The 10,727-nt window shown below is 44.1% G+C and overlaps 2 protein-coding genes across 2 annotated transcripts; both read right to left on the reverse strand.

Moving 5' to 3' along the window:
- Positions 1-438: 438 nt before the first annotated feature.
- On the reverse strand, positions 439-1,644 carry LOC123041482 (uncharacterized). Its single transcript, XM_044464083.1, has 3 exons — positions 1,455-1,644; positions 1,126-1,344; positions 439-987 (listed from the first exon to the last, which is right to left on the reverse strand). The coding sequence occupies exons 1-3, from the start codon at positions 1,623-1,625 to the stop codon at positions 913-915; spliced, it is 465 nt and encodes a 154-aa protein (XP_044320018.1). The 5' UTR covers positions 1,626-1,644; the 3' UTR covers positions 439-912.
- Positions 1,645-3,220: 1,576 nt separating this feature from the next.
- On the reverse strand, positions 3,221-9,159 carry LOC123045646 (LRR receptor kinase SERK2). The gene is made up of 11 exons (XM_044468787.1): positions 8,824-9,159; positions 7,504-7,636; positions 7,339-7,410; positions 6,646-6,789; positions 6,129-6,200; positions 5,935-6,006; positions 5,749-5,861; positions 5,490-5,618; positions 5,022-5,363; positions 4,043-4,437; positions 3,221-3,773 (listed from the first exon to the last, which is right to left on the reverse strand). The coding sequence occupies exons 1-11, from the start codon at positions 8,921-8,923 to the stop codon at positions 3,462-3,464; spliced, it is 1,884 nt and encodes a 627-aa protein (XP_044324722.1). The 5' UTR covers positions 8,924-9,159; the 3' UTR covers positions 3,221-3,461.
- Positions 9,160-10,727: the final 1,568 nt, after the last annotated feature.

A 10,727-nucleotide genomic window follows, 5' to 3' on the forward strand; every position in this document is an offset into this window, starting at 1 on the left:
ATACGACTTGCCAGATTTATATACATGAATTGCCTATTTTTCTATCATTATTGTACCTTGTACTTTAAAAGTACTCCACGGACATAAGAAGTTTGTGTGTCCTAATAAAGCACAAAGGTGAACATAAAAAGGAAAAGAGAAAAAAACTTACACATAGTTTGCCATACTGACCCGGGTCAATCTTATCCTTCTTCATGACTTTTGCGATTAAATCTGAGTTCCAAACAGAAACTCTTGGTGTCAAGCTTGGAATAGGTTCATCCACATCAAGTGAGTCTAGATACAACAGTTGCATGGGAGTAAAATAAACACATGATTTTCCAACAGAAAAAGAAACAAGAAAGAAGAGAGAACCAATGTTAAGATTGTCTGCACTTACTACAAGATGGAAAGCACAACAGCATACAATATTCTTCTTGACACCTGCTACTATGAACGATGCCTTTAACTGATCAACAACAAACTGACAAACATTTATCTTTGTTTATACCATTGACATCCATAAAAACAGGGAAGCTTTTTGGAGAAATGTTTAGACTTGTTGATGGTGCAAGAAAGCAAGAAAAGGCGACTGCTAGCCAAGCACGGAGGAAATTGTCGTCATGAGCTCCACCCATATCTTCAATCATCTTACACCATGCCGTGAGGGTTGGTGAGTTCTTGGATGTAATGTTGTAGATGTTGTAAATGGCCTTTGTGATGTCAGGACAATTCTCATAACAGACCTTTATGCCCTTGTTTGGCGACCCCCATATCCTATGCACACTTGCTGCATCTACCGGGATCTTCCCCCTCTCTGGTATAACAACTTGGGACTTCTCGGGGTCGTAGTGTTTCATAATCCATTGGCTGAGATCTGCATCCATTGTAGTGGCTGCAGGTCCAACAAACCACCGAACTCTTTGTCAATGATCAACCCTTTTGGACAGATATAAGAGATTTGTTTAGTTTATACAGCCTTGCAGGTGATCCCCTGTTCCTAAAACCCTACATAAACAAAAACATAAACACCGGGAACCACCCTGTTAAAAACAGATTTGAGGCAACACATGTATATAGTTTGGCAAATCACACACATTAGATGGGCAAAAAGTAAAGCAAATCTAAGCAAAAAAATTGCATTACCTCATTTCCTGAAGACTTTTGGCGCTTTGCTTTTCTTGGATGATCCTCAATATCTTTGTCAGCTTCACGCTCATTATCTTTGTCAAATTCAGGGTCCTTATCAGCATCTCTAGATACATCCTCGTTGCTATCAATATCTGATGGACGGGGGCCACGAGCAATGATCGCTTTCGACATTCTTTGACGCTTGTACCCAATTGTGGGCGCAGTGCTACGAGCCTACAGAGGTGCAAGAACCAACAAAAACAACATATAGACATGCTGCCAATTAAATGCAGCACTATGAAAAAAGGAAGGAAAAATAATTTTGAAGAATTTTCCCCACGCACCTCTGTTTCATTATCTGCAGTAACATTAGAAGGATTGGCGTCAGGATTGACTGGAAGGCGGTCTTCCTGCATTTCCTTACTGCTGTCATCCATTGTTCCTGATATATGCCAGAAAAAAGCCATTCTTAAAAACGATGGGTAAAAAAATAAAAAATACATACATAAACACATGAGTTGAACATTTAAGTAATCAAGGGAATGAACAGTTGCTTCCACTTCAACTAACTTACACAAAAAAAGCATCCTACAAAACTAATTCCACTTCAACTAATGCACAGGACACATGTGAAGCAGTTAACTAAATACACAGGGAAGTGCATCCTTTACAGTAGGCAAAAACAATGACAAAAACAGGCAAAAACTATTAGGCAGAGGACACGGCAATGCATGGTTTTTAGCAAACATGTGTACATAGAAAAGAACATAGTCAGCAAGGCTATATCAGCGATGACCTGTGGCAAGGCTATATAATAGACTCAAAAATAGTCATATGCACAAAATTGCCGTCCACCAGATATGACTATTTGTTGTTTCCCCTCCAAAAATACACATGCAATTTGTTGTACATCGGTTGGGCAAACACCATCCAGTTGACAGGCAATTAGGGAGACAAATGTTAGGCAACTATGTTGTACATTGGTTGGGCAAACACCATCTAGTTGACAGGCAATTAGAGAGACAAATGTTAGGCAACTGTGTTGTACATCAGTTGGGCAAATACCATCCAGTTGACAGGCAACTAGGGAGAAGTGTTAGGCAACTAATCTGAATAACTTCTATTACGCATGGTTTCCCCCAAAAACCTAACGAGTTCAACAGACGACGGAGTAAGAGGAACCTCTGACCAAAAAACTACTACAAAATCGCCTTACCAAAAATGATTTCCCGCACATCTAGAACCTCCCGTGGTGGATTAAAACATGCACGCACACATGCCCGAAAAATCGAGTTCCTCCACCCTTCCTCTAACATCAACAAGCGTGAGTCGCCTCGCACCCCCAACCAAAATCGAGCGTGTCCAGGGTCCAAGGCTATCCTAGCAACGGGCGTGAGTCGCCTCGCAAACCCGAACCAGATTCGAGCACATCCAAGGCTATCTACAACGAGATGCATAGATGGGGAGCAGAGCTAGGGCGGAAATGCGCAGCGAGATTCATATGTGGGGAGCAAAGCTAGGGCGGGGATTACCGGAGTTTTGGGACATAGATCCTTCGCTCATCCCCGGATCATCGGTCCTCCCTGCGCCCTGCTGCTGCCGTTCACCGCACCACCGCTGTCGGTTGTCGTTCCTCCGTAGATCCAACCCGTCAACGAAGCAGCTCAACCAGCGTCGCCGAGAGCACCGAATGCCTTGCCCCTCGAACGGAAACGCCGCGCACCACTCAAATCGACGGGGGAGGAAGGATTTGGAGAAGGAACCACCGGATTTCGTCGCGGGGGAGGGCGAAAATGGGAGGAACGGCAGTTTCGAAATGGGAGGAGCCGTTCCTCTGAGCCGAAGTAGGGGAAGGGCGGTGGGCGTGGGAATGGTGACGCGCGACGTGGCTGCAAGGGTGGGGATAGACTAGTCGCATGTGTCGAACGTTGCGGGCCGACAGGCCAAAACCTGAAACCCACCTGGGACGCGCCCCCGACCCGACCAGGCAGCACCTGCGCGTCGCGATCTCAGATCGGACGGCGGGTGAGGGTGTGCGCTCGGGACGACAAAGCAGCACAGCTGCACTTTTTAGGATTTGGGTAAGGATTTAGCCTTGGCACGGACGAAGTGTAGTGCACGTACAAGTACAATACATCACGAGTAGCATTAGCCACCACAACAATGAGTTGCAGTCAAGAGCAGCCTGCGACTGGGAACTGCTGCTGACATTTCCCCTTAAATTTGACACTAATTAAAGGGACCAGCTATCTGTCGGTCATCATGTACAAAAGAGAGCTAAAAATTCTGAAACGAGGCGCTGCCTGGAGCTTGTCGATCAGGAGACGATTTTGTTTTGTTCTTTTTTCCTGTTACCTCGGGCCGGACAGCTCCACCGCCCGGAGGTTGTAGGTGGAGTCGACGATCCAGTCGTTGTTTCGCGGGGCCAGCTCCGCCTCCTGCCGGACCACCTCCACCTTCTGCCACTCCTCCCAGCGCTCCGCCAACCCGTCGCCCTCCAGCATCCTCACCACCTCCGACATCTTGGGCCGGTCCATCGGCGACCCCTGCGTGCACAGCAGCGCCACCTGGATCAGCGCCTCCACCTCGTGCTCCACGTACACGCTCTGCAGGTCCGGGTCCACCAGCATCTCCACCTTCTTCTCTTTCAGCAGCCCTTTCACCTGCACCCACGCCACGCACAATTCTCGGCATTACTTTTCACTTCTCACGCTAGCCTCCTCTCAAGTCTCAATCATGGATGACACATCACACATGGGAGGGAGGCCAAGTGTCAGTCAGCTTGTTTACTCACTCATCATGCATGCTATAGGACACTGAAGACTGAACCAATAACTAGAACTGGCAGACAGCTAAGATGCACGATGCAAACAAACCTATGAGTTGCATCGCTGCTCATGACATATAAGCTCAATGATAGAGGAGAACTTACCCAGTCAAGCAGCATGACATCGTCGTCGTTTGCAAGACGTGCAAGGTCAAATGCCCTCTGTCCAGTGATAAGCTCCAGAAGCATGATGCCGTAACCGAAAACATCCGTCTTCTCGGAGGACTTCCCGGTGGATAGGTACTCGGGAGCAATATGACCGATCGTTCCACGGACAGCTGTGGTTACATGAGTGTCCTTGTAGTCCATAAGCTTGGCCAGTCCAAAGTCACCCACAACCGCCTCAAAGTCTTCATCCAAGAGAATGTTTGCAGCTTTGACATCACGATGAATGATCTTGGGGTCGCAGTGATCATGCAAGTAAGACAGTCCTCTGGCAGATCCCAGTGCAATCCGAGTTCTTTTTTCCCATTCAAGAGCCGGCTCATTTGGCCCTCGCTCTAAAAATCAAGTACCATAAGTCAAAACTGAAATCGCTAATCATGTACTAGAGGTACCATAAATCATAACTGAATTAACTAAAAATGCTCTATGAGTAGTACATAAAGTAAAGTTTAGTTATTTCAATTGCCGTAAAAGTTATATTGCTTCTGATCACATTCACAGGTTGTACATATGGGGGACGCGAACTTATTCATCGGTTAAATTTTAGGATCAGAATTTAGTGCAGTCCAAACAGCAGCCCATGTCAGTTGGATTTGCAAAAGTGGGTACATAATGAAGCTCAGAGTCGCTGCCTGGTTTCTTCTTTTTTATAGACTAAATACTAGAGACATGCTAAGTGCAATGCTGCATTGATCACATCATGTCCCATGTGTCAAAGTTATGCAGATGAAGCAATTAAACAGTTTAAAGTCAAGCTTTGACAGTATTACTCTTGCTGTCCCGACTTGATTTTGCTTGCTTAAAAATAAATGTGGCTCTGTATATGTACAGAGAAAGAGACAACTAGGCCTACAGTTGGTAAAAAATGTACAGAAATGTAATAAAAAGTCTAGAAGAATTAGTACAACAGAGTAGGTACCTCGCAAACGTGATGCAACGCTGCCATTAGCCATGTATGGATAGACTAGTAGCCGTTCTGTAGGTGTCATGCAGAATCCACGGAGACGAAGCAGGTTCCTATGCACTGCCATACTAATCATTTCAACTTCTGTTTGGAATTGGAGTTCGCCACCAGGAGTACGTTCTTCTTTTAATCTTTTCACTGCCACCAATGTACCATCTGTCAGTCTCCCCTTGTACACCTTTCCAAAGCCACCTCTTCCTAGAATGTTCTTATTGCTGAAGTTATCGCTAGCAACTTGAAGCTCCCTTAGTGAGAACCTCTTCAGCTGGCCAAGGTGCACTTCTGGATCCTCCTCAGCTGAAGATAAACAAAAGTACAGACAAATGCATTGAATAACATGACCAAGGACAGCAAAGCATGCTATATATATATATATATATATATATATATATATATATATATATATATATATATAATACTGACCAGGGACATCAAAGAAATGCTCTTCAGGTTTACGTCGCCGCCACAGTGCAAATCCAATTGCAGGAACAGCAAATATCAATGCAGCACCCGCAGCAACACCTCCAGCAATTGCCCCGGTTTTAGGGTCACCTAGCGGAATTGAATTATTCCAGAAAGCACATGTTAAATACTATCATCCAGATAATTTGAGAGTTTCAAGGATTGCCCATTTCAAGAAGAATCACCACAGTGCCACAGAATCATAGTTAACAAAATTCACCTGGTGTCGTAGGTGGTGTTGGAGGGTTGAACGGGGGCGGTGGAGAAAAAGGAGGTGCCCCAGGACATGGTTTCGAAGTACCCGGGCCACAAAGATTTGGATTATTACCAAAACTGTGACAATAAGTCAAAAATCACCATCCTCACAAGATGCAGTAAGACCTGAATTTTCAACCAGAAAGAGTACCTTATAGGGGTAAAGAGTGAAAACGAGCCAGTTGATGGAACCGCTCCGGAAAGATTGTTGTTTGATAGATCCCTGTGAGATTGTCAGATGCATGTGTTATAATGTACTGGTTTGAAGGTTTGTTACCATGCCCACAGCATATCCTTCAGATACATATAGAATATGAACTATGAATAGTAGAACAGATAACTTACAGAACTTGGAGGGTGCTAATATTGGTCAAGGATTGTGGAATTTGACCAGAAAGACTGTTGTTGTTAAGACGGCTGTTATTCCAAGTAGACATTCCCAGAAAGAAGTATATTAGAAACATTCCAACAAGCAGGGTTAGAAAATAATCATTCGAACCAGCGGGCCTACAGAAAAGCATTAAAGCCACAAGAAAAGAACTACACAATAGATTTACCCTCCATTGTAACTAGATACCTAACTGGATATGGTCATACGAAAGAAGAAAACTACAAGAACACCTTATCATTCAATAAGACATGCAAATCTAAGAGGACTTCTGGGAAGAAAATCTCGTACAAATGCATGCATGTGCCATGATGCATCTTTATTGTGGTTCTGTGCGGAGTTCCTATTATGGTTTTTTTTTTGGTAAGGGTGGGGCACATGTCAAAGAAATGTGGCGGTCTGAACCAGAAAAACATGACACGTGGAATTGACAATTATATTCGTTTCGAAAGGAGTAAAAAGGTATATTCTTACAGGAATCGCAACTTTAAGAGTTGCCCCAATGTGTCTGGAATACCGCCAGTGAATTTGTTCAGGTACAGATCCAAACTGACCAGGTTTGTCAAGTTCCCGAGTTCCAAAGGTATTGTCCCGCTTATATTGTTGCTGTACAGCTCCCTGTCATATAACAGTGAAATTTCACTAAAAGTTTCAAGGCATACATAATGAGAGCGCCAAAATTGTAAAAGGTACCATAAATGATTGACAAAGAATAGAAGGCACAGAAATAATGAGAAAACTATAAAACTACACAATGTAGGATCTCAGCAGAAATCTCACAAACATCACTTCCAAAATCTGTAGGAGAACAAACCACATGTAGTAGCCACTCTAAACATCCTAGAGTAGTACAATTGGAACATAATTACAGATTTTATTGAAAACCAAAGCAGTTCAGGTATGTAGATTACTCATTTTGTCATCAGTACTCAGCACAGCTATGTTCTGCAAACCCAAGTCGTGTACTCATTTTATTGCAGGACAGATTTTATCGAACATAATTACACATTTTGTCATCAGTACTCAGCACAGCTATGTTCTGCAAACCCATCATGTATGTAGATTACTGAAGTTCAGGCACCAAGCTTACGAAAACATACACAGATGCAACTACTGCACCATAAAACTATAGAAATAATTCTCGGAAGGCTAGAACGTTAAACTTACAAATATTGTAGATTTTTCAACTGTCCAAGTTGGGACACCAATGCACCTGACAGTTGTGCGTTTCCAAGATCACTGCAACAATAAAAGGTTACAGTCGACACACAAAAGATCACCTTTATAACTTTTAGCAAGTGTAAATTGGAGAAAAATCAATCAAAAACTTACACTCTGATTACACTGTTGTCAGTGTTACAAGTAACATGGAACCATGTGCACGGATTAACCAGAGTGGGATCCCAACTCTGCAGCACATTGTTAGCATCTTTAAGGCTTTGACGCAGACTGTACAGAGCATCACCTACCAATGGAAGTACAATATGATCAGGTATCAGCAATATTATACATGCCTAGTCATAATATACAGATATTCTCCCAATAATCTTATGTGCAGAAATTTAACAGTTACTTCGCCACCACATTATGCATACAAATATATAGCTCCCATTTTGTCCAAAAAGCTATGCAAAATTTAGCATAGCCTACTAATCAATATCTAAAGTACAGATAAATGTGTGAATGCCAATATAAAAACAGATAATTCATGTGTGTTTAACATGATTTATTTTTAGATTATGGAAGAGAACATCTCTTTAGGCCTGTGCATCCAAAGATGCGCACTGCCCCCTTTTTTGCAAGAATAAATGTGGTCCTCATATTTAGCTTCAATTCCTTGAACCAAGCAGTTACTCTAGTATAGGGGTCAACATATAGTAAAAACCAAAGGTAAAGCAAATACATTTTTGTTCATTGACCAAAATAGTACCTACACATTCATACAACAGGTACATCTTTGTTATGTACAGTTCGTGTAGGAGCCAGGCATTACTAAAATTAATGCAAAGCAAATTATTATGACCATAGACAGAATGATATCACTATTTTGATTCTTACACCAGAAGAATACTAGTTCTGCCTTCAGACAAATAAATTCTACTAGTTCAGTTAAAGCCCAATGATATGGAAATCTAAGTGAAAAAAGGCAAGACTATCTTTACGAAAGGTTCAGACAGAGAGAAACATGTGCGGTGGTGGTCTCTACAAATAAATATGTGTCGTGAATAGTGAAACTTGTAGAGCCATAACATGCACCTCCAGAAAACCAGTTTAAGCATAAGCCAAATTACAGACTTGGCGTTACTTCAGAAGGGGAAAATGTTTTTTATTTTAAACCGTAGTTGGGACAAGCAGATACTGGTACTACTTGTGTGGAAGCTAATTCTATCTCTGTGAATTTGCCAGTAGACCAAATTTATCAGCCATAGGGGAAAAGGAACCTACATAATCCATCAAAGCTATTAACAGGAATAAATTCAGTCCGCGCCCATGGACGGAAACTTGCTAAGAAGTACAGCAACGCATGCGAGATGTCCCCTTCCCCCAAAATATGTGCTCACGAGCTCACGCATAGACCAAGCAATTCGTCAACCCGAAAGGAGGGCGGAAGCCAAATAACTCAAAATTGATAAAATTGATGGAGTGGCTCACCCTCTGTGTTAGCGGCGACCCGGCTCACGGCCAGCACCACCGACAAGACCGCCACCGCCGCCCACCAACGCCTCCGCAGCATCTCCGGCGACGCAGCCATCCAAGCGCAGGCAGCCGCCAGGTGGGCCCGTCTCAAAGCCGCGGCATACGCGCGCTCCCGGTCTCCGGCGCCCTTCTGAGCTGCCTACGACGGCCCCCGATTACCTCCCGCCGCCGCGTTGACAGCTCTGCCTCGACCCTCCCCTCTTCTCTGACGGAGCAGAGCACGGAGGAAGCGATTTTTTTACCGGTGTGGAGTATTTTTCAGCTGGAGATGATTTTTAAATTTCTGCTGGTCTCTGCCCGTGCCCCAACCTAAAATGTTCCATCGGCAAGGGAGGCCTGTTTCGCGGAAGGCCGGGCCACCGCGCGCTGCCCACCTCGCGTCGCTGTCAGGTGGGGAAGGCACGCGCGGGGCCCGCAGGTCGGTGAAGGAGAGCCGGTTTCTATACGGTGGCTGTCGTTTTCCACCGAGGGTGGTGGAGGTTAGTGGGAGGTGGAAGTGCAGCAGGAGGGATGGGCGGTGACGCCGGCGTGATGCGGGAGCGCGGGGCTTCCCTGGACACTGTCCTCGTACGCCTGTCACCAGTATCAATCTCTACTTCTAATGTAGCAGTTGGTAGTCTCGCTTCCAGGTTTTTTTCGTCCCTCGTCCGGTTTTTTTCGTAGGTTAACTGTCGTAGATTTTTTTCAATGATGGTTTTTTATTCACTGGTTTATTTACCCCTCAGCTCTTTCCTTGCAAATCAGGACTTTCCAAACGTGCACGCATCACGGATCTAAATTTACTAACTTATCCAAATCAACCGATACCTTCCATTATTGCAAATTTCTTTAGGAAACAAATAATAGATTTTAAGAAAACAAATAAAAGATTTTAAAGACACATCATACTTTACTAATAATCACTAGAAATCAAATCTAAATTAATTAACCTTACCTTAAATCACTCAAGCACTTTAATTAGAAAACATTTTCTTTCCTAACTGCACCTCGCTTAGTGTGCACATAACAATCCGAAGTAATTAGAGTCACATGATTGAATCCATTTATTTAGAGCGACATGATTGCGTTCCGGGATGGAGGCCATGATTTCGTCGAGGTCGTTGCTGCCTCCTACACTCAGGGTGTGTCGCCGAGATCGAGGCGAGCATGAGGAGCTGTGGCCACCGCCATGGTCACCTCATCGCAGGGGATGGATCACGCCGTCGGCCTACAGCTTGTGGAGATCAGCACTTTCCAAACGTGCACGCAATCACGGATTTAAATTTACTAACTTATCCAAATCAACCGATATCTTCCATTATTGCAAATTTCTTTAGGAAACAAATAATATATTTTAAAGAAACAAATAAAAGATTTTAAAGACGCATCGTACTTTACTAACAATCACTAAAAATCAAATCTAAATTAATTAATCTTACCTTAAATCACTCAATCACTTTAATTAGAGAACATTTTCTTTCCTAATTGCACCCCGCTTAGTGTGCACATAACAATCCGAAGTAATTAGAGTCACATGATTGAATTCATTTATTTAGAGCGACATGATTGCGTTCCGGGATGGAGGCCATGATTTCGTCGAGGTCGTTGCTGCCTCCTACACTCAGGGTGTGTCGCCAAGATCGAGGCGAGCATGAGGAGCTGTGGCCACCGCCATGGTCACCCCATCGCAGGGGATGGAGCACACCGTCGGCCTACAGCTTGTGGAGATCACTGTTGCTCTTCAGGTCGCGTGGTGACCGGATCTTGCCGATGTGTCCCTCCCCGACGACCTCCTCTTCGCCCGGTTGGCCGGCATGGATCTCGCCACTACTGCCCTCAACTTCTCTGCCTCGAGCTCGACGGTCAGCCACCATGGATCC

Source organism: Triticum aestivum, chromosome 2B (assembly GCF_018294505.1).
Source record: "Triticum aestivum cultivar Chinese Spring chromosome 2B, IWGSC CS RefSeq v2.1, whole genome shotgun sequence".
Classification (NCBI taxonomy): domain Eukaryota; kingdom Viridiplantae; phylum Streptophyta; class Magnoliopsida; order Poales; family Poaceae; genus Triticum; species Triticum aestivum.

Excerpts from the sequence above, each read along its gene's own strand:
- LOC123041482 (XM_044464083.1), bottom strand. The coding sequence starts at position 1,625 with ATGTGTTTATGTATGTATTTTTTATTTTTTTACCCATCGTTTTTAAGA. Across the intron at positions 1,345-1,454 it reads CTGCAGATAATGAAACAGAG|GCTCGTAGCACTGCGCCCAC; the intron begins GTGCGTGGGGAA and ends GCACCTCTGTAG. Across the intron at positions 988-1,125 it reads AAAAGTCTTCAGGAAATGAG|GGTTTTAGGAACAGGGGATC; the intron begins GTAATGCAATTT and ends TTGTTTATGTAG.
- LOC123045646 (XM_044468787.1), bottom strand. The coding sequence starts at position 8,923 with ATGGCTGCGTCGCCGGAGATGCTGCGGAGGCGTTGGTGGGCGGCGGTG. Across the intron at positions 6,790-7,338 it reads TTGAAAAATCTACAATATTT|GGAGCTGTACAGCAACAATA; the intron begins GTAAGTTTAACG and ends GTTATATGACAG. Across the intron at positions 5,862-5,934 it reads TCACTCTTTACCCCTATAAG|TTTTGGTAATAATCCAAATC; the intron begins GTACTCTTTCTG and ends TTATTGTCACAG.